Below are 24175 nucleotides of genomic sequence, written 5' to 3' on the forward strand. Positions count from 1 at the left end.
CAAACCAAACACTGGTTCTACAGAGGGCCTTTCACGTTTTTTGCGGCCACCTCACCACTAGATGCCACTAAATCGTCCAAACCTGTCCTTTAAACATACAATATATAATTTTCTGTCGTAAGAAGTTTCTCAATCAAAACAATAACAAAAGACGGGAGTTTGATGAAGTTGTGAAGTAGCGTGGGATCATGGGCATGAATACCCCTCACATTCCACTTCCAGGCATGTCGGAGCACCTACGGTGTCTGTGAAACTCAAAAAGTCCTCTTCAGAATCTTTGTTTGTTTCGTCTATTCCGGGCTACTGAAGAAACATGGCGATGCAACATGGCCTTCGTGGAAGAGGACCCACTTTATTTGTAGGGTGGCAGTGGCTAAGGAGGTAAAGCGTGTCCCTTGGCAAGATACTTAACCCCAAATTTCTCCTGATACCTGTGACAACGTTGAAAGTTGTTAGTCTCCTTCTGATGAGCAGGTTGGCACTCTGCATGGTAGCCCGTCATCAGTGTATGAATGCATGTATGAATGGGTGAATGTGACACGTAATGTAAAAAGAACTTTGAGTGGTCAAAAAGACTAGAAAAGCACAATTAGTAAAGTCCATTTGCCATTTAGACCTAAAGGACTCATTCTAAGGTAACGGAAACACAATTCTTATTTTCAGGCGATTATACACAAATTATGCATTTTCTTTCTGTCAATCCACTCTTCTAATGCACCTTTAAGTCTGATGATCAGACACTGGGTATTGTGATACCCACTATACATATGTAATGCTTGTTTTTAAGCATTTTGTGATTTAGAAAACTGCTAACAGTCAAACGTGATGGGGGGGGGGGGGGGGGGTGGAATTGGAGGCCATCTGCTGTGCATTAGCACTACAGCTTACATCTACGCACCTGCCATTTAAATTTCAATATTTGAGCAGCTATGAGAGACATCAACTACAGAGACAACCAGAGGCAAGAAACACAACCCTCATCGGTGTATTTGAGAGGCTCCAATCCCTGACAGAGATCAGTCCAGCGGAGTTTGCACCGGGCCAGTGGTTTGGTGCAATGCGAACACTTAAATCGCTCATAGTGCACGCTGTCAGATAGACAAACGGGAGGGAGCAGCAACCTCCCACTCCTCCCATTGCTATAACAACCACAGGGCGGTCGGTGTGAGTGCATGGTACATACAGCAGCTCAGATGCTACCGCCAAGTGTCATCCTCCTCCTCCTTGCAAGCAACTAGCCCGACCTTACCTCACCGTCTCGCCGCTTCTCACTGACTGAATCCCGCCCGGAGAGGAAGAGGAAGAGGAGGAGGAGGAGGAGAAGGAGGAGGGAGAGCCTGTACGTGTTTCCCCATCACAGAGAAACTGGACAGTGGGGAAGCTCAGGCTCGGGATCCGCTACGTCAAACAGATTAGTCAAATAACCTCTCAGGGGGGTAGGACAGGACATACCTCCCCTCCTTGGGCTTGCCTGGCTGCATGCATGGGCTGAGGAAGCAACACTGACATTCAGCCAGGAAACCCTCGCTTGGCTTTGCGAAAGAAAGAAAAAACAGAAGTGCACTACTTTTCTTTCCTCTCTCTCTTTTTATTTATTTATTTTTGTAATATACATTTTGGCAGACAACTGTGGTGAGCTCCTCTGTCCCTCACCCCACCACCACCTCTCCACCTCCACCTCCACCACCCCGCTGCGAAATGGCGAAAGAAAACGGCGAGTCCAGCGATGGATCTTGGAAAAAGCATGTCGATGATATCAAGAAGATATTTGACTTCAAGGAAGTCCTTGGGACGTGAGTAACAAGATAACGCAGCCGTGCAGGCGACAACAAACTTTGTATCCAGTTGTGCGATTTAGTGACAGACAACAATCATACGTTGTGTCGTGTGAACGGAAATGAGAAACCGACTGACAGCTGTTGAATATTTGTTGAATTAACTGAGAATTGCTCGACGGTGACACACAGAGACAGGGCCTGTGTGTTGGCTTTTTTGTTTTTTGTTTTAAGTTACAGCCTTGCTAAAAGACACGAGTTAAAATCCAATCAAGACTATCCTCAGTTAATTGTTCAGTGAGTGTAAATAATGCTTCTTCTTAATTAGGGTTGGACGATATGGACAAAATCAAATATCACGATATTTTGTTGACCGAGTACTTCGATATTGATACTGTGACGATATAGTAAGGATGACTATTGGTGCTTTCACAAATTTAGATTTTTGATAATCATCAGTAATGTGGATATAATGACTAAGTGGCTGTGATGAAGCCTTTAAAATCAGGAAAATACACTTATATCTAGTCATATATCACAATATCAATATAGTATCAATATATAACCCTGCCTTACTTCATGTGACACTATGTGTGAAGTCATAGCTACAGGATGCCTCTCCTTATGTCACTGTTCATTCAAAAAAAACTACTGCATCATATTTCTTTTTTTCAAATCCCACAGATCAAGATCAGATCAGAGATGAAACACGACCTTGTGAGATCTGTGCAGGCAGACATTTATTTTGGCGTCGTTTTGTACGACCTAACTGTGACAAAGACAGGGCTCAAATTTGCATATACAAATGATGAAATCAGCTCCCTCCCAAATGAAGGGACCATCTGTGGTGACTTTATGGATTCTTGTGCTCCAGACTTCCTCAAACAGAGAAGCAGATTTTAAAACATTATGTCCGGGTTTATGAATTCATCCCACTGTCACACATATTTGTCTGTTCTTGTAGTTTAAGGGGCCGCTCAAGTTTTTTTTCTTGGCCCTGGGACCACAGACAAATTCCAGAGTTTATTTTGGTCCGCTGTTAGTGCTGCTTGACTTCATGGCTTTTCTCCTCTGAATAAGTTATGCTGCAGAAAGTGTTCCCTAAAAGAAAGACCACTCACTGCTAAAGGAGAGTGGTCAAGGTTAGGTCACGCTCATATGAGAGGACGCAAAATAAAGGCTTGAGTAGTTAATCTTGTGGATGGATTGCAAGGTGCTGAGCTGAAAGCTATCGCACATTTAATAGAGTGTGTTTCTCATTTTCTTGGCCTGCTTTGTCCCCTACAGTCATGTCCCTCCTCTCTTGGCGGAGAGGAATTTAATGTGGTGATGTTTGTGTTGTTGGGGCTTTGGGGAAGGCCTGTGTTGAGGAAGGAGTCTCCCCTGGGAAATATATTTGTTGTTTTTTTTGAAACTAGCATCATGTTGGACAAAAAATGGCCTCTAGTCAGAGTGATTGTAGCTAAAAAGGAAGCTAGTCATTCATAAATGGTAAAACAGACACATTGTGGTTTTCTGTTACAAGATATGCAGCTTTATCTTGTGTAAACTTTGATCAATCAGAGTCATCTTTGCTGTCATGATTATTCAACTTTGTGAAACTCTAATCTTCCCAGTGTGACCGCAGACTTGTGTTTTTTCTGAGTAGTAGCATGATAAAATTCTCCTACGGATCGGTGAATCATAAAGCACACTTGGCACTTGAGCTGCTGTACTAAACAGTCAGACGTTCCTACCTGGAGGCAGTTCTGATTTCCCCAAGGCTTTCATTTATGTGTGAAGAGTTTCTGAATAACACCGGTGAATCATCATGATTTTCTGTCCACATAATGGCCAGGTCCCTCGCCCACGACCCAATGCATATCACCCATGTTGCATATTGTACAACATGTACACGTCGTGATTGACTTTAAGTTAGTCCCATTTACTAGTTCCTGTGTGTCTTAATCAGGGAATACCTTGTTAAACAGTCATTGCTGCACGGCAGGGTTCACAACAGGCCGCCTGGGGCAGAAAAGGCCACCCAGCAGCCCTGCAGCTTTGGCTGGGGATTAATAATGGACGAGGAAGGATTGCTGGCCAGAGGAAGAGACATAGATTATCCCCTCCTCCTTTTAACTGTAGGTTCCTCGTCAGGTTTCCCATCAGTGCCCAAGAGGGATCATCTCTCTACAGCTTCCTTGTGCCAAACAAAACTCTCCACACACCACAACAACATTTACTCAAGTACAATTTTAAGGCATTCATACTTGACTATTTACACTTTACTTTTCACCAGTGCAGTTTTGGTCAAAATTTTCTGGTTTTAGTTCCTCAAATGAGGGAATTTTCTGGTCATTTAGTCTTCTGTTACAGTAAACTGAATATTTTTGGGATGTGGGCTGCTGGTTTGGAGAGAAACTTGACATTTAAGGACGTCACATTGGGATTTAGGGAAACAGTGAAACATTTTATAACAATAATCAACAGATTAGTTGGTAATAAAAATATTTTTTAGTTGCAGCAGTACTATAAATTTATCTGACAGTAGTTGCTTTTCAGATTGACCAAACCTAAGGAGAACTCATAAAATATGTTGCATTGTTATTGATTAAACTCGTATCCAGCAGCATAAAATGAGATTTACCTCCACCATTTAAAATCACTCATATCTATCAAATCTTACAGAGTATAACGCTCTTGGGGGCCATTTTGTTCGGTGCTCAATAACTTTATGTTTTCCCATAGGTAAAATATAAAATTTTACTTTTATTTTTGTACTGCTATGTTTACTTATGTAAAGGATCTGAATACATTTTCCGTCACTGCTGCATCCCTGAGATGAAATGGTGAGAGACACAGTTGTCGAGGTAAATTTTGACGTTCAGTTGTTTTGACTGTGGAATGTGACTTTCCAAAACATCAGGATGTTTAATTTTTAATTTTGCATATTGACGTGAACATGCTACAAAGAGGAAATATTTGATTGCAGCAGCAGCTGGAGGTCGGTCTGCATGTGAACGTGATGACTGACTGGACATTGATAGGCGCTTGGGAGCAGGAGGCTTGCAGCGGTGTCAGTAATACTCTGGCCCCACTTCTTGGCCCGTGTTTTCTTGCGTTAGCTGTTGTGAGCTAATGAGATCTTTGCTACTAAAACCAGTTCTCCTACCTGTCCACTTCCCTTGCGGCTAATTTCAGACCCATAAGCTGCTGATAGTCTGTGGAAGCAAATTAAGTAACCTGGCCAGTAGGACCTTCAGAGATCCCGGTGGGAAAATGTTTTAACTGTGCAGCATAAGGCAGGTTTACCACCTGCAGTGTCAACAAAAACAAACTAACCCCTTAACTATAAATTAGATGAGCTGATAAATCATGGAATTATTTTAGTGCAGATTAGCTGTATCTTTGTCATTTCATAAGTAACAAAAAGCAGGAGAGAAATGCAAAAGATACAGCACATTTGAGGTAGATTTGGAACTGTTTCTCTGTTGCATTGTTTGTCCGAAGGAGGAGTTTATTTTTAAGCCTTAAAAGTTGCTAACTTTGTTTGTCTGCCATTTTGTGCTCAGCAAGAAGTGCAAAGTGGGGTTTTAAGGTTTTTTGCCGAAAACAGCTGCCTTTTGTGGCTGAAAATGATGCAGTGAGAGAGCAGATAGCATGAACCTAAATGATAAAATTGAAGGCTGGAAAACCAGAACAATAAGCTGAAAGACACTCGGTAGAGCTGAGGGCACCTGCAAAGTTTCTGTGGGGTTTATCACTACATGTGACCCCCTTTCACTTTACACATAGTAATTCAATCTCCTGATATATATTTTAAAAAACATCATCATAGACCTTATGTCCAGAATGTTTTTATGTTCACGTAGAACAAAAGAATATCATCAAGTGGATTTTTAAACCCTCAAATATCACTGTCAGTATTGTGAGTATGTGTCAGGCTCTGCAACATACTTGATTAATTTAGATGTAGTGGCTAAAAAGCTTTTCATTTGAATTCCTACTAAGTGCTTTGTCGTGCTTTTCCAGAATCCCACTTTCTGAGATTAAAGTACAGTAGTTGTCCTCTATTTACCTCCACTGAAGGGCCAAACAGAGCTTAGCTGGAGCTGACTCATTCATATCACTTGTTGCCCCTGAAACACATCTCTGTCATTATTTTTTACATGTTATTGCCTGTAATGTTTAAATGGAGTCTTTCTGAGTTTGATATGAATGAATTATCAGGCCTCTGCAGCTGATATCAAACTGACCCCGGCTCTGACGAAGCTCTGGCTCGTCTGTGATGCATTTAAGTGACTGTGGCTGCCTCCATTGATCCCATCCTGAAACACAGCTTGTGTAGAGACTACTTTGGTCCTTGAAAGCAGCTTGAATGCTGTGAAAATGGCAGCTAGGCAACTAGGAGGATGGAAGTCCTTGGTTGCTGCCTCTGAAGAAGATGCTACCTACCACTTCCCACCACCACTGTCCTCCAGCTGCATTCACTGTGGGAGGAGATACTTTGTCACGGCAGCTGCTGATGGAGAGTCCAATAATTCACAGAAATAATGCGTAGTGTGTTGAATGCGTAGTAATTTCCTGAGTTTCCATTTGTATTTATGTCCCTCTCAGCACAGTGAATGCCTACAGAGCCAAAGTGTGCCATCCAGGGCACTCAGGGGTTGAATTGTACCAGACTGTATCAGTGCACAGGATGCAGTAATCACCCTTATTAAAATAATTCAGCCTCTCTCTGACTGTCTGATCTGTAGTTTCAGGCGGATTTCATGCCAGACATGTCCCGGGAGTGTCAGATATTTTTGTATTTTAGTTTATCAGTCTGTAAACTGACCATCATTCTCTCTTTAATCATCAGTCTGGTGATGAACACAAAGTGCACATTCCTGGAAAGTGGCCTCAGGTCCGGTGTGTTGTTGGGTAATAGTTCCCATCAGGGCCAGTCATTGGGACTATGAGAGCTGCTGGATTTCATTCAGGTCATATTATTGGAGTTTATTTAACTGCCACACCTGATCAATGCTGTTTACTACCTGGAAGGACAGAAAACCAATGCTGGCTCGTCTGGCACCAAAGAGAAACGAACCACAATTAAATGTATGACCTCACATTTATGCAGTGGTGGAATATAACTCAAGAACAATTTTATGGTGCTTTACCTGAATGCTACTACTTTATTCTACTTCTACCTAGCACTGCAAATAGCAATGTTTTTCATTATCAATTATACTGTTGATTATTTCCTCCATTAATTAGTTATACATTTAGTCTATAAAAAGTCAGAAAATGGAGAAAATCAGAAAATTCCAACCTTAAGTATCTTGTTTTGTCCTGATAAGTCTACAACCCAAAGATATTCAGTTTATTATCATAGAAGACAAAAGAAACCAGAACATATTCACATTTAAGAAGCTGGAACAAGACAATTTGAGGGTTTTCTTTTCCTTCTTAAAAAAAACAAACAACCACACTCAAAATAATGATGATTCATTTTCTATCAGTCAGCTAATTGAAATAATTGATTGATTATTTTCTACTTGCCTACGTGGCAGAGACAAATATTAAACTTTTTTCTCCATAAATTAATTTGATAGTTAAAGTTAGAAGGCATTTTCTCTAAATTATTTTGTTTACGGTGCATGTGGTGCAGTGGTTAACGCTGTCGTCTCACAGGAAGAGCGTTCTAGGTTCAAACCCACCGGCCATTTGGTGTCTTCCGTGTTGAGTTGTCCCCGTACTTACGTGGGTTCTCTCTGGGTACTCCAGTTTCCTCCAGAGACCAAAAACATGAAGGTTACGTCAATTGGTGACTCTAAACTGCCCGTAGCTGTGAGTGATAGTCTGTCACCATATTATATATTGGTCCTGTGATTGACTGGCAACCAATCCAGGGTATACCCCGCCTTTTGCCCAATGTCAGCTGAGATTGGTTTCAGCTCCCCCGCAACCCTCTAGAGGATAAACAGTAAAGAAAATGGATGGATGGATTATTTTAGATTGCTGATCAATCTGCTGATTGATTTATTGATTGTAATTGAAAATAGTAAAAAATGGCCATCAGGGTCTCCTAAACCTATCATGAAGTTTCTTGTTTTGTCCATGCAACACCCCAAAATATTAAGTTCACCTTCAGATAGATGTATCTTGTAGATAGATACAAAGAAAAGCAGCAAATGTTTGACCTTCTGATTGGGAAAAATGACTCAAACTATCAATTGATTATCAAAATAGCTACACCTTATTTTTCTGTCAAAGGAGAATTCCTGCGATACTTTCAGCTCTGTACTGTAAAGATTCAGATTTAACAAAGAACACGTGATTAGCTTTTATTAAACTACCCACCAGCATCTAATATGGTTGAAATGAGTTCCACCTCATCAGCTACATCGTAAAATGCTGTTTAATTGTTACTGAACTGTCATGAATAATTTGATACTGTATTACACTGACAGGGGTGTTCCTGCCTGTAAAATAGTTTTTGTAATTTCGTGGACAATACTTAAGTTACTTCTGTAACATGTAATTAGGAGTTTGTATCTTGTGACAACGCCACATTTTCCTAATTTAAGGATCTAAATACGACTTCCACCATTTCCATTATAAAGATGCATTACAGTAATCCAAGAACAGTGATCTTGCTGGAGAAAAGCCACCAGTATCATCCAGTGTTTGTTATCCGTGTTTCCCTGATATTGATATTATAATAATGATGATAATCAGGAAGTAATGAACTAAGATAAGAAACAGTGTCATTTTCACTGAATTTGTATCGCTGACACACTGCTTTGTAGCACAGCTGAGCAGATGGTGGTGTGAAGTCTGTTTAAAAATAAAAGCGTTTTGTGTGATTGTAAAATTCCCCTCGGGCAATGCAACTCTGCGATACCCAAATTTCAGGAACCTGTTCTATAAATGTGTACAACTATGTATATGTGTATATATATATATATATATATACACATCTGTTTTCCCATCATTGCTCCTTCACAAACTCCACACTTCCACTTTACTTGCATCCCTTCATCTCAGATCATCACTCCTGATAAAAAGCTATCATTGCAGAGTTAAAGGGTGACTTTGAACACAATAGGTTACAATGGCAGTATCTCTTCCTGGATTATTAAATTCTGACTTTTCCATCCCATATGTTGCATAACAGGCTGCTGTAATGCATCTTACACAAGATGATTCAGGGCGATTACTCAGCAGCACAATACATGCATCGCCTGTGAATGTCAATAAGCCAGCCTCAGTTGTTGAGCCCCCCACCTCTTCTGTCAAAAATAAAAAAACCTTTTTCCGTTAAGAGTATCCTGCAATTTCATAATCGCTAAGGACGACCAGCTGAGGTCACGGCCTGGAAAAGTTTTCTGGGTGATTATTCGATGCATCTGCAGCATCAGCCGCTGGTTTCACAGAGAGAGCAGCCCACATTCACATTTCACGTTAGTCAGCCGGTTTGGCTTGGCCATCCTGCGCATATTGTGGTGGTGTTGTGTGACTGCAGACTCACACACACACACACACACACACACACACACACACACACACACACACACACACACACACATACACAGCTCATACTGTCATCAAAGAACAACGAAGAGGGAGCTTTGTTGCTCTGGGAAGAACTTAAAATTCAACTATTATTATTCAGCCAGGCGAGTCAGTGTGCTGACTTGATTGTGCAGCCTGTGACACTGGGTCAGGAACATTTCGCAGCCATACAATCATATTTATCTTGCGTAATAGATTGAGATGAGTTTCAATCAAGGGTCCAATTCAGATGGAGCTGCCTCTCATCACTTAATGCTGCTGCAGATCCCATCTAGGATTATTATTATTGGGATCAATTTGGTGTGCTGGTAGCCTCATAGGTTGTTGAGTTATGTGTGATAGTTGTGTTGGATGTGTGACTGTATATTTGTGTTATATATGTGTGTGTGCAAAAACAGCATATGGGTGGCAGCGTCACCATATGCATGTCTTTAGCAGACATTGCACCTTTCCTTTCCTGGGAATTATGAATTAACAAAATGAATGTGATCAGAGCCTGCAGTGTAGTTAATGCTTCATGCATCGACACTATGAGTGAAGTCACAGGGCTGGATTTTGTCATGCTGTCATTCACAGGAAGTGATGTTGCTACTTGTCATTGTGAAAAAGGGGGACAGAAATGGTGCTATGCGCTCTAACCACCCTCTAAGTCAGTTCCTGTGGTTTTGATCTCATGCTGCAGAAAGCAGAAAGCATGCTTTGAAAAACCGTGCAAGAGAGTTTCGCTCGACAGGCGGAGCGTGCCACCGGTGGAGGAAGTTTGTGCTTTTCCTAATGTCCACACAGCTGTAGAAATCAGTCGCATGTGCTGAATAGAAATGATGCTCATTGTCCTCACGGCAACAGCTGCTGTGGGAAGATAGTGCTGTAACGGGCGCCACAAGTAGTGCACCAGCTCTCTCACTTCCACAAGCCCTTGAATTTACATACTGTCCCACATCATGTGTCAAAATGAGGTCAAAGTCAGAAGGGCGTATGCTTGGAGCCGTCTCAGTTCTGTTTGTTTGCGGTGTGTTCCACCTCATCACACCTGGGGCCCGGCTTTGTGAGCAGGTAGTGTGTTTGTGCACGGTCTGTGTTTGTGTGCCGTTGTTTCTAACTGACCCTCCCCCCCTGCAGGCTGATGGAGTGAGGGATTAGCGTGGATTTGATGGCCATGGTGGGACTTAGTGCAGTGAGCGGCACTGAGTTTAGAGCCTGTTGGGAGGAACTGATTACACTTTGAGAACATAATGGACCCTTTCATGTTAGCTGCTTTGCTCTTTGAAAGATGGTGAATCACTTCAGGTGTGTTTCTCCACGTCAGTTTTACTTTTGTATGACCGTTGACGTTCATTTCCAACAAGCCACTTATTACTTAATTAAACCTCATGTCTGAAAGGGGCAAAGCACATGCAGGAGGCAGGTGCCAGCCATTTTTGAAGCTTGTTCTATAACTTTTTTTTCATATTGGCAAGACATTGATGAAAAGAACTTTTGGAATAGAGGTCTAGTGCTCTTTGCCACATTATACATGAATCCTTGCTTAAACCTATGACACAGTATTAATATGTCTTTAAAATACTTTTGACAGCGAGCAAGAAAACCATCACACATCAGTCATCAGCTGATTAAAGACTAGTTTAGTTTTTTAAAATTACATCAGTTGAGCTAGTCTAACAAACATGATCCACAGAGTTTCACATTGTCCATCCTTTTTCAAGATCTTCACATTAAGCCCAGCTGAGGGTGCCTGTGAAGGTGTGTAATGAAAACAAGAAGAAGAAATGAGGTGGGGGGTAAATCATGCTGCCTGCTCAGCAAGATTTATTAAGGTGGACTGGAGGTGGTATCATAGCAACAGATACAGATTGCTTGAGCAAATATTCGCTTAATTCCGTATTTATTTATTTTAAGGCTCTCATGTATGTAGACAGATGGCCAAGGAAGACGCGCTATCTGCTGCCCTAAATGGGTGTTTTTTAGACGTTTTAAAAGTGTTTGCTGTGCTTTTGGCTGCACACGAGCATCAGTCGTAAGCCAACACAGAAGGCTCTTGGCCACAGTCAGGGACTTTGCCAGTTCTCAGTAAATATTCACAATATGCTGTTTGTGTACTCTGGCTTGTCTGCCTCTGAGTGCCCTCTATCTACTCATCGGGGATAGGTTTTCTCTGTCAATATTGCCCGAGCACATATTAAAGCAAGCTAACATGTTTCTCTTTCTTTCTCTTGGTCTTGCAGCGGTGCGTTTTCCGAGGTGGTGATGGCTCGGGAGCAGACCACAGGAAAGATGGTTGCAATCAAGTGCATCCCGAAAAAAGCGCTGAAGGGAAAGGAGACGAGCATCGAGAATGAAATCGCTGTGCTTAGGAAGTAGGTACCGCATGCCACCAAGCCACGGGGGGAGTTTGCATAAGAAGAAGAAGAAGGAGAACGCCACTTTTAAAAGGGGTCACCACCTTGTGTCATCCTCCGGGAGGCTCGTGTGTGTCTCTCTTTCTCTCTCTGCTGAGTAATGACTCAGGAGTCTGGATGCCAGTGCCTCTTAGTTTATTTAACAGGCATTGTCAGGCTTTAGTGACTTCCTTGTCGAATCCGATCTATCCATTATGTCACTATTTTGGGTGCTCACAGTATACACACCCACACACACACACACACACACACACACACACACACAAACACACACGGGGTATGATAGGATTGTGCTGACACCAGGTGACACTCTATCCTCCTCCTGGGCCCGATGGGTAATTCCCCCATAGAGTTTGGTTATCAGTCACTCTTGAATTGAGCACACCAGTTGTTGGGTGTAGTTGCCTAGTTACAGTTGCTATCCTTTGACTTCCGCTTTTTCTTCTTTCTCTCTCTGGCCACCTCCTCCTGGTGCTCGTTACTTCTGTTTTAGTCTAACAGACCTTAGACTGCAACTTCATTTTCGTTCTGGACTCTGAGAGGAAGTTGTGAAGTTTGTTTGGTCCTTTGAGAATGTCCCCGCCTCCTCCTTTTCCACCCCCGCCTTTTCTTTTTCAGCCACCTGCCCTTCTGTACACGCTCTGTCATCTGCATATCTCCTTGCAGCGGCCTTTTTTTCTTTCTTTCTTTCTTTCTTTCTTTCTTTCTTTCTTTCTTTCTTTCTTTCTTTTTGCTTTTACAAAAACCTTGTTGGTTGCTTGGACACAGACTCCCAGTTCGCCCTGTAATATCTTCTTTAGGTGCTCCTGCTGACGGGGGTTGCCGCTTCATGACTCATTGATTAGCATCCTTTAAGAACCCCCCACACCTCCCTCTTTTGCTCTCCTTTACATACAAAAGGTTTTCTCCCTTGCGAGTCTGCTTTGTGTGAAACATACTCTTTGCCAGGTTCTGTTTTGACATCATACACATGTGCACAAACACACAAGAGAGTGTATAGTTTTTCAGTTGGCAGGGCATCATTTTAACAAGAATGAGCTAATTGCACCTCATTAGTGGCCTGTGTTCATATGAACAGAGGCTGACAGCAAGCAAACTAAATGTTCTATCTTTTCTCTCCAGGATAAAGCATGAAAATATTGTGGCTCTGGAGGACATTTACGAGAGCTCGAACCACCTGTACCTCATAATGCAGCTGTAAGTGCATCAACCCACCACACTGTTTGTGCTTAGGTCAGCTGTTTGCCTCCCGTTTGGCTGGTCATTTTGATAATGCATCGTGTTTTTGCTTGAATAAGCATCTGTAATATCCTTGAGGTCTTTTGAACGTGTGACTGAATACAGCGATGCTTTAAAGATGTAAAAGTCATACCTGCACTGTATATGTGAAGCTGGACCAAGGAGATTGTTAGCTTAGCTTAACATAAAGTCTGGAAACAGGAGGAGACAGCTAACCTGGCTCTGTTTAAAATTAAGACAAACACCTTCCAACTTTAAAGCTCTCTAACTAACGCCTGAATTGTTGTAAAAACAAGATTTAGTTTTACACACGGATCATGTGCTAGACTAGCCCCAGTTTGTGCCTCTCATGTATTAACGTTACATTTGAGTCACAGAAATGAGCATCTGTTTAAAAAAAAAAAAAATCTATGAAAACCCGAGATAGTTTTTCCAGAATCCTAAAAGACCTTTTAACTATCTGGATGAAAAAATGCTGCATGTCACTGCTTTGTATTTTTAGATAACCTTTCCAGATAGCCAGTGTGTCATGTGTGAAATATAAACACCTTTTTTTGTTAGGATATAAAAGTAGACAAATATTACTGATCATGACATGTTTAGTTTCACTTCATACAAATTGAGTGGCGGCTGTGGCTCAGAGCAGGTCATCTACTAATTGGAAGATCGGCGGTTCAGTCCCCAGCTCTGTCAGTCCACATGTCAAAGTGTCTTTGGGCAAGATGCTGAACCTCAAATTGTTCCCGAAGGCTGTGCCATCAGTGTGTGTGAAAGAGCATTAGATGAGTATCATATTAAATATCCTGATGAGGTTGGCACCTTGTGTGTATGTGTGTCTGTGTGTGTCTGTGTGTGTCTGTGTGTGTCTGTGTGTGTGTGTGTGTGCGTGCGTGTGTGAATGGATGAATGTTGACATGCAGTGTAAAGCGCTTTGAGTGGTTTAAAGACTAGAAAGGCGCTATATAGATGCCATTTAGTCCATTTATCAATTGCAGGCTACCATCTTTCATTGGACCAGGAAACACAGTCACAACTTTGTTGTTTTTACTGTTCGCAGAATAATTAAAAATATTTTTAACCCATTTCTGGAGTATTAGAGTCCTTGACGATTATGGAAATATGTTTTTCAGAAAAACAGATGACTCGAATGTAATAGTTATACATGAGAGGCACAAATTGAGGCTGTTGCTGGACGCAATAAGTTAGTGATTCCTTAAACCTTGTTGTCACCAGGAGTTTTCCAAGCAACCAGTGGGGATTTACTGCTCCCTACCAAGAAATGGTCCAGTTCATAAACTCCTTTAAAAATACCACTTAACATTGTTATGATTCAGTTCTTTACTAATTAAACAAACTAGATGCGACATGTTAACTAGTGAGCTTTAAAGATGATGTTTGGTGGATTTTTTTAACCTTCCAATGGAGCCAGGCCAGCTGGTTTCCCTTGTTTTTTTTTATCTTTGTGCTGTTGTGCTGATGTGAAAGGGGTCTTTAACCTTCTCATCTCATTCTCTGCAAGAAAGCAAAAGTGTTTTCCCCAAAATGTCAAAACTAAGCTCTTACAGTGTTGAGTTATTGATCTGGCATAATGGTGACTTTTAAGGCTGTAGTTTAAACTGTTGTTATGTAGCAAATATCTTGAGTCTATTTTAGGCAGTGTCTGTGAAGTTGTACATGTGGTAACTATTCCACTTTGACTTTACCGTTTTCCTTTTGTGTTGCGTACAGTATGTCGTCACGATTTCCGTGACCTTTCCCCTCGCCACATAATTTCACAGTGTTCAAGACTAATGCACCAGCAATTTAGACAGCGATTATCTTGCCTCTTTGTACTTCTGCAAGATGCATAATGTTGCCTTCAAGACTCACTTATAAAAATTATGATTGCCTGTCGCCATGCTCATAATTGATGTTCAGCTTAATATGAATCACTTGTTGTGTGGCTGCATTTTTTTAATAGTGATTTAAAGTAGTTGAGAAGAATCGCCTGTGCATCCGTGTCAAACGTTGCAAAGTTACACAATGTGGCAAAAGGACAAGTCTCAAAAACCATTACGACATATGAAAACATTTCTGAAAACTGCGTTAGGAAATATCAAAGAAGTTGTCAACACAGATTGACTCAACCACACAGTGAACTTGCAGACTCAGTATGACCTTTTACCACTAAAGCAAAAACAAACAAAATCCTCATGAAATTAGTTAACATTTGGGTTCTTGTACTAATCCAAATCTGTGTTAATGGAGTGGACAAAATATTAGAAACACCATTCATTATAGTTCACCCCGGTACACCACTACCACTGACTATGACTTCAATAATAAACTAGGGTAGAATTATTACCTTTCTGAATGACAATGTCAACAAAAACTGAAAATGTATAAGCTTCATAAAAGTAGAATTTATGGCAGAGCTGTTGGATTGCATTAGATTGCACAGGTATACCTATTAAAGTGAATGGATATATATAAATATTTCTCTTTTATCTTCTCTGTGTGCTGACAGTGTGTCTGGAGGTGAGCTATTTGACCGCATCGTAGAGAAGGGCTTCTATACAGAGATGGACGCCAGTCGGCTCATTCGACAAGTTTTGGATGCAGTCAACTACCTTCACTCCTTGGGAATAGTCCACAGAGACCTAAAGGTATCCGAGCTTGTATCATTCATTCATATAGGCTGTAATTCCTCAGAGTGTACCACAAAAGTTGAAAATGTTTTGCTACCTGTCCAAGAGAACTCTGAGATCAAACTAAGAGGGGATGTTATTTAACCTGTACCTGTATTTAACGTTTGGGATTTTCCTTCTTAGTAAAACTGATAAAGCCTTTTTTTCATATTTTGTCTGACATATCATTGTTTGGATAAATAAAATGAATCCACACAGCTCACATGAATACATGCAAAGGCAAACTTTGTGACTCTTTCCTCTCCTTTTCAGCCTGAGAACCTGCTTTACTTCAGTCCTCACGATGAATCAAAGATCATGATCAGTGACTTTGGCCTGTCCAAAATGGAGGGAACAGGTGACGTGATGGCCACCGCCTGTGGGACTCCAGGATATGTGGGTGAGCATGTCCTCTGAGCTCCGGCTTTGGTGGAAAGAAACTCTGAGATAATTAGATGCGCTAGTTGGCCAACAACATGATCTAGTCTAATCTGCCAGTAGCCACAGGTTAATCTTGGCCATCTGCTGCAGGCAAACCACCAAACATTCACATTCTTCTCCAGCCGTTGTGTCATACTGTGTGGCCTAAAACTGTATACATATTTTCACTACATGAATATTCGTTCTTCTGACCATGTTTTAATATAATGTCATTGTTGCAGCTCCTGAGGTTTTAGCTCAGAAGCCCTACAGTAAAGCTGTGGACTGCTGGTCTATCGGGGTCATTGCTTATATTTTGTGAGTATTAAACATAAATACAGTAATTTCCTGAAGCCTATTTTTTTTTTGCATTTGATAGCTTGATTTCCTTGTATTTTTTTAACCTTTATAAAACAGGAAAGCCTTGCTCAGATTGAAAACCATCCGGAAAGCCTAGATGAGATTAAAAACCTCTTAATCAAGAGTGTCCTGACCAAGATAGGCAGCTAAGACAATAATTTGCAGACGTATTACATAAACAGGCAACATGGAATATATGTCACAAGATCAGAATTTAAATTTTTAAGCAGTAACAAGGATTAGATTAATGATCACATCCTAAAAACAACCGTAACTGGTATCTTAAAGGCTGGAGATATTCTGTGTTTATTTTTTATTGTCAACAAATTGATCCTACTAACAAGCATAATCTGTGCAGAGCCTGATGTCGTCTGTTCCTCTATCTTAACGCATTCAGACCAAATCTGGCACTGCTGCAAAAACACCAGTTCTTCTATTCATTTGAATGGTGGGAAGTGCATTTAGGCTGTGGGTGTTTTGGCTGCAGTTGTATCGCACCGGCCTGCAGAGTCAACTTTTGATGTCACACTGCGGTGGCCAATCTGCTGCTGGTGATCAGACTGATCAGAGCTGTTAAACATTGCCATGATGGAGTATAAAGATGTTACTAGGACGGAGGGAGGAGATTTCTCTTCGTTAAAAGAAAAATTAGACTTTGGTGTCGGCTTCCCTACTCCTTTTAAAAACGACGAGAGAAAGAAAGCAGCTGTGGACGAGCGAGCTAGAGAGCAAATGAAGCAAGGGAACTGCTGGTGAATCAGATCAATAAAACTTTATTTTCTGATTGTTTAACAGCAGTCACGCGTCCAGAGCACAAATGAACAAGCCCACACCTCCACACAACACCTGATTTAGTCTGAATATGGCTGTAGACCTTTGTTGTTGCTCAAAAACACAGAAAGGAGCTACACTGTTGCACTGTTTCCTCATTACAATTAACATGGTCATTGCTGTTCCCACTCCATAAATACTTGATTTTGTACCACATATCTGCAGCTGAAAATAGTCCACAGGAAATTTACTCGTCACGTTTTCATGTTCGTTAAAAAATACAGTGCCCAAGTAACTGAACCTTCATTAAAATCAAACTATGTGTTTGAGACTTATTTCTTAACTAGGAATTGGTGGCCTTGGGGCTGAAGACACACAGACCGGCTGGGAAAGTCGGAAAGTATTAAGAGTCGCTCTAATACATTGTTGGTTTTAATGTTTTCATGGGATTTGTTGACAATAACAAAAATATAGAAACATGCCAGCATTCCTGCAAAAATGCCAAATATTTGCTCATGCTTTTCAGGTCATAAGTGAATGATTATAAACTCAAAAGTGTCATACTGTACATGATAGTGAACTTGAATATCTTTGGTTTTCGACCACTTTTTATCTGATAATTTATAGACTAACCTATTTGAAAAAATGATCTTGTTAGCTGCAACACTAAATTAAATCAACATCCTAATTTACTCCATTTTGATGTTGAACCACTATTGCATTGTTGATATTGTAGTGTGAAGGATTTTCACAATATAATGCTGCTGTTCTTATTCTACAGCGCCTGTAAAGCTTTAAGTAGAATAAGTTGCATGAAGCTGCCAAACTCATTAAGAAAAGTGATGTTGCTCATTTGCAAAAAAAAAAAAACCTGATCTCGTTATCCATTTGTTGTGTGTGAATTTTCTGATGTCCTCACAAGAGAGACTTCTGCCTGATGGCGGCTACGGAATAATTTATACTGTTTCATAATGAAAAGCACAACTTTAAGACACAGGATGGATTATTGTTACTGATTTGCAGGTTGATTTATTTCAGATAATATGAAAATAAACCTTTTTGTCCCATTTTTTTCCTCTTTTAATAGTCATGTAGTCTCTATAATCCCTCTGAATAGTCTTCTGCTGTATGCTAAATGAAAAATGTAAGTGCCAGTGAATGAGATTAGGCCACAGCAAATCCTTTTTAGATTTAGGCTAAAGTTTCTAACATCAGCTGGATGACTGCACTCACATGGACTGTTGTGTAATCATCCATCTTCTTAGGCTTTGCGGTTACCCTCCTTTCTATGATGAGAATGACTCGAAGCTCTTTGAGCAGATTCTCAAGGCAGACTATGAGTTTGACGCACCGTATTGGGATGACATATCAGACTCTGGTGAGCTATGATGAACTGTGTTTTTGTGTGTGATTATATTCCGTTGTTTGAAAAAAAAAGGTAAAAGTTTCTGAATAATTTCTAGGGAATATTAGATACTTTAGGAAGGTTCCTGAAAATGGATATATAATTTGGTGATAGTGTCCTATTGGTTGACTTTCAATAAATAATTTAATTTAATTGCAGCATGACAAAGTTTTTCAGACAGCTGAACTTACAAGAATAGTTTGTCGTACTTGAAAATTACTAACAGTTCAGCAAATATTGAGAATTTAAATTACAATAATACATTAGTGTGTCTGTCTGTTTTTCCAGTAATAAAAATATTAGCATTTGTTTAACTGAAATTATGTTTGGATATCACTAACTACAAACTCTACACAGCTGTAACATTTCCTGGTTTCTGCTGATATAATTGCTGAGCACGGCCCATATTTACTGTATCAAACTCGTGAAAATTACACTTCAGTGCTTTAAAGAGCCAACTGAGAAGAAAACAAATTTACTGAGTGTGAGGAATAATGAATAACGCTGTGTAGTCACTTAAATATTAATGAATCCTCAATATCTCTAGCAGCAATCAACATGTTTTAATTAACATTACATAGTCACATTTATAATGGATATAGTATCGATGCATAAATAATGATGATATGATAGAGAAATGGCTGAAATAGAAACAAACACAAAACTAAACTGGGGCAGGAAAGAAATACTGCTGCTGGTACACAAAATAAAAGTAAAAGACAATAATAAGATAATACAAGAAAAGGGTTTACAGTGAGGTGCCTAGGTCAGCAGGTATTTTATGTCCATTTTAGTAAATAAGAATAAAGAGTAAAAATCTTTAACTTTTAGTAGCTTGATAAATAGAAGTCCAGGTATGTATTATGAGTGCTGTCTCTGAACTCTATTTACCCTAAAATTTAATCCAAATTTCAATTTTTTTCTCCCTGAAATTGTATTTAGAAATTATCATGAAATTGCATAAAATCTTTAGTCCTCAGCTGTGGCAAAGTATTCAACATGTTCTCCGCTGGATGTGCTCTTGACCTTTTTCATCTCCCTCCACAGCCAAAGACTTCATCAGCTGCCTAATGGAGAAGGACCCAGAGAAGAGGTTCACATGTGACCAGGCTCTTGAGCACCCCTGGTGAGAAACTAACCGCCACCACACAGCACCCCAACCAGACAATCACAGGGAGCCACACATCTCAGTGTGATTAAACAGCAGTATGACGCAGATTGCCAGGCTTACGCATTTGTCACGGAGAGCATGTCCTCCCACTGTCATCTGTCACCATGGCTCCGAGCCGCGAACCCACCTCTGCTCAGCACCGCCGGCCCTCAGAGAGAAATCTGTTGAATAAATGGCTGCCAATTAGTGGCTGGCGTCCTGAAGGATCCTTGAAGAATGTGGAAGCTTTAATGAACAATTAGGATGTCTTGCCAGGCCTGAGCCGGAGCTAGCGAGAGCGAGCTGGTGTGGGTTGCTGTCTCCAGCTGAGCTGGCCAATACGAATAAATCTGTTAGCCGGTAATGGGCCTTTCTGGTCCTGAGCAGGTGGTCCCACGGTTACAAATATGTGGTTTGTGACACAAGTAACAGGTGTCATAACAGAGAGAAATGGCTTTCATTGACACGGTTTCATACAGACATATCATGATGAAACAGCTCCTGCAAAACCTTCAGCCCATTAATCAAAGCTGTTTTAGCAGGATGAAAATAAACAATGGTAGCAAATAGGAAAACAGCATGAGTATGATTCCCAAGGTGCTACGCATACAAATATAAATCAGTCCGGTGGGGCTGTATTTGTATGTGTGAAATGTTATTTACATGATTCTAAAAGGACTTGACTTTAATCATTTTCAGGATCGCTGGAGGCACCGCACTCTGCAAGAACATACATGAATCCGTCAGTCGGCAGATGCGGAAAAACTTTGCCAAAAGCAAATGGAGGGTGAGCAAGACTTCATCTTTCAAATCAAACATCTTTTAGTAGTAAACACATAATATTCTGTATCCTGCTGAGGAATAAAATCATACAGTGTCATGTCTTTGGTGTTACATTTGTCTGTGTGCATCTTCTCTCCCCTGCCACCACAGCAAGCCTTTAATGCGACAGCTGTGATTCGCCACATGAGGCGCCTTCAGCTGGGCACCAGCTTTGGCAGCAGTCTCAACAGCTCCAACTCTGTGTCCAACCCGCAGAGCCGAGCTCCAGCCAAAAGCCAATCCGTGGACTGCGCCCCGCTCTCCCTGAAGGACTGTGAGTGACACTTCAGATACTCTCTGTGGACCTGAACACGTCCAACTTTTTTGTACCGCGCTCAGCTGAAGTCCGCTCAGTCTACCGCTAATTGGCAACTGTTTAAAAGCTCTTGAGGTGTCATTTTCAATTAAACGGATTAAACTGAGTTTGACTCATCCGCCATATGGTCATGTTGTCTCCAATGGCATTTCATTTGATAAGATCTTCAAAAACTAAGCTCTGTTATAACACTACATTAATATTAAGCTGAGCTGATTAATCGGTGTTTAAACAAATATTGTTGTATTGATTTTCTTTGTTATTGAATATATATTGATTGTGGACTTAACAAAACAAGCAATTACAAGACATATCCTTGGGATATATGTATTTCATACATGTTATTAACTAAGAAAACGTATCAATTAATAGACTCAATTATAAATAAACTACACAAAAATCAAAAGATTAATCCGTTATAAAAGATAATCATTATTTTAATGAGTTCATTTGCTAACCTAACTTTTTATATAGTTGTGCAGTTGCAATATGTTTTGATTGACAACTCTGACTTCAACATATCCCTCAGAACTCAATATCTGTTTTTTTCTGGAGCTTTTCACCACATTTCACCATCTCCCTCAGTGTCTGGAGTTTGTTCAGTCGTCATGGAGATTGCTCACTATAATTTCTACTGTTTCTACTCAGGGATATTTCTATAATTACAACCACTTTTTCACTGTAAATGTTGGTTTTATAACGTTTAAACAAATAAGTAATGTTTGTATTATTTCAAAGGTCAAGAATGAACTTTATCACTCACTTTAATCGGATAAGTCTGGTCATATTTCTGTGGCTTTCTTATCAGCAAATCCCATGAAAAACTTAAACCTACAATGAATTGATCCAACAAACAAATATTGGCTTCCTGTATCCTTCAACTTAAATTTTTCCTCCTCATGAAACAAAACCAACACTTTGCTGAAATTATATTTTCTCCTGCAGCTTCTTTGCCATCTCCTGTTAAAGCGTGCAATCAAGACTCTGATGCCTCTCCTCCTGTACGGGAGGAACCACCGGTGGTTGCAGAGCCGTCACGACCACGACCCTCCACCGTCACCGTCATCCACACAGGGACTAAATGACGCCAGGTTCCGCGGGAGGTGAGCTGGGAGACCACGGAGCTTTGAGACGGGGATGAAACCATCCCAGGCCTCGTGATTTAACGTCTTTGCCCAGTTTGCCCATCCCGCCGCCTCCCATCTGTTTCTGCCATTTAGGGAGGAATTTGAGGAGCGGCTCAGCTCCATTTACCATGGCTCAGCACTTCCCACTGTCTACAGACATGGAAGTACAGTACAGAGAGGGAGAGACTCAGAGTGTCTCCACACCAGAAGATATTATTGTGGAAGCCGTGTTCAGCCTGGATCGTGGTTGTCTGGCAGACAAACGCAGCTGTGTCTGGAAAGTGCCACACTAAAGGGAACTCTTTATTGAAGCTGCTGTAATTGTGACTGTGAGCATCTTGAGATGGGGTGCTCCACTGTATGCCTTGTGTAAATATCCTGCCTGGAACTGTTGAGTGGAATGATTGTTATGCAAGTGAAATATAAGCTTCAAACTGTGGTAAATAATTGTGACATCATCTGCACTCTGAACTTCTTGTCGTTTTGACAGCTCTTGTTAATTTGCTGTGGTATTTGCTACAATGGTTCACAGGGTCGTAATTCCCAACAGTATGACCGTATGTGTTTTCTCTTTGCTTTAAAGTGTGTGGACTTGAAATATGAGCTGGACCATGTACATCAGTCATGGCTGCGATCGCTAAGAGGGCAGGTGCATTGCACTAATGTATTGGATTATTTATTTTCTTACAATATATTATGACTTTTGTAAGAATACACTTGCAGAAATGTGTAAATGTGTATTAGATTGGACTGAAAAGCTATTGCATTGAATGATAAAAATACGATATCTAATAGTTATTCATTTGTAATCACTGTTTTATTTGATTAACTAGTTTTGATGTGACTGTGAAGTTCTCCTTGACCACAGGAGGGCAACCATGTGTTGTCGCTTTGTGACCAGTTCTCAGGGATGTGCTCCGACATGAAGCTAACCAAACCCCTCTCACAGAGATCAGACACTGGTGTTTAGAGCAGTAGAAAAATAAAACCTCCAAATACTGCATATTATTCTTATGTGCCATTGGGAGAGTTAGTTAGTTTTCTTTCTTTAAATTCATAATTAATTACTTGTTTCCCTTTTAAAACCCTTGAATTAAATATTTGGATATAGAGAAAGTGTATTTCAGTGCATTCATGTCTACAGTAAAATTTAAAAATGTCAGACAAAACGAATGCAAATGTATCTTGCTAATGATTGCTCCCTCTGCAGAGTCGTCAAATCAGTAGTGTACAGTTCAGTAGTTAAAATATCTTGCTCTGCTTCTGCTCATGAAGTGGCTGGTCTCAAAACAGTTCATTCACTCTGTGTTTAATCACAGTGCTTTCATACCAGCCTGTTGAATTTAGCAGAAAGGCTCTTTCTCCTTCTCTTTCTCCCGCTCGCTGTCTAGAGACTTTCACACAGAGTGGAGAAGGGATCTGTCTTTGTGTTTTCTCTGTGGTTCTATTTGATTTTAAGTCACTCAACATGAATGCTTGGGGGGAAAAAAAGAACACTCCAAAAAGAACATGCCCAATGTCAAGGCTTTGACATCTTGAATTATCTAAGAAATGTCGTGGTACATAATGGTGAGGACTTTGAGCCTTCATTTACTGTAAATACAAATCTCAACAACACAGTTTGCTTGAGTCTTGAGTGTTTATTTTTTATCTTCCTGGTATTTTCTCCTCCTCACCCCCTCCGAAAAAAACTTCAAAAGAAAGCAAAAATATGAAACAGTGAAATTCCCTCCGTATGCATGTATTACATATTGCTGCAGAAATGTGCTTTGGAGTTGTAGAGATTTGTGTATTAAAAAAAGAGACGCTGCATGTGTTGTTTCATCTTTGACACAAGTTAAGGTAAATATATAGTAACTATATACTAAATATATATGTGTGTATATATATATATATGAAAGATACAGTATTTTCACATTTATTCTGCTTCTGGTAATGTGTTATATAAAAACATTGCACATCCATTTAACCCTTATATTCTGTTTGGGGTCTTGGGCTCTTTTTAACAGCCCAAAAACATAACTGACATGGTTTTATGAACTTGATACTTAATGACTTTTCCTAATAAGAATTTAATCTAAACATGATTTTCAACTGATGACGTTTCAAAAATTGAAAACAGAAAATTATACCTTATTTCTTTCTGAGGTCTCAGATCCCAGCTGTAAAATGTGGATAATACAGTAGAT

The 24175-nt window shown here is 40.4% G+C and overlaps 1 protein-coding gene across 1 annotated transcript; it reads left to right on the forward strand.

The window, feature by feature from the left end:
• The first annotated feature begins 1289 nt into the window (after nucleotides 1-1289).
• On the forward strand, nucleotides 1290-23798 carry camk1db (calcium/calmodulin-dependent protein kinase 1Db). Its single transcript, XM_062420282.1, has 11 exons — nucleotides 1290-1793; nucleotides 11537-11668; nucleotides 12833-12907; nucleotides 15456-15594; nucleotides 15889-16015; nucleotides 16278-16353; nucleotides 18432-18544; nucleotides 19619-19697; nucleotides 20421-20508; nucleotides 20655-20817; nucleotides 21805-23798. The coding sequence occupies exons 1-11, from the start codon at nucleotides 1699-1701 to the stop codon at nucleotides 21942-21944; spliced, it is 1227 nt and encodes a 408-aa protein (XP_062276266.1). The 5' UTR covers nucleotides 1290-1698; the 3' UTR covers nucleotides 21945-23798.
• Nucleotides 23799-24175: the final 377 nt, after the last annotated feature.

Source organism: Scomber scombrus, chromosome 6 (assembly GCF_963691925.1).
Source record: "Scomber scombrus chromosome 6, fScoSco1.1, whole genome shotgun sequence".
In the NCBI taxonomy this organism is placed as follows: Eukaryota; Metazoa; Chordata; class Actinopteri; order Scombriformes; family Scombridae; genus Scomber; species Scomber scombrus.

Bases quoted from the DNA above. Each gene is read 5' to 3' on its own strand.
- camk1db (XM_062420282.1), top strand. From the start codon at position 1,699: ATGGCGAAAGAAAACGGCGAGTCCAGCGATGGATCTTGGAAAAAGCAT. The intron at 16,354-18,431 runs GTGAGTATTAAA...CCATCTTCTTAG, and splicing joins GGGGTCATTGCTTATATTTT to GCTTTGCGGTTACCCTCCTT. The intron at 19,698-20,420 runs GTGAGAAACTAA...AATCATTTTCAG, and splicing joins CAGGCTCTTGAGCACCCCTG to GATCGCTGGAGGCACCGCAC.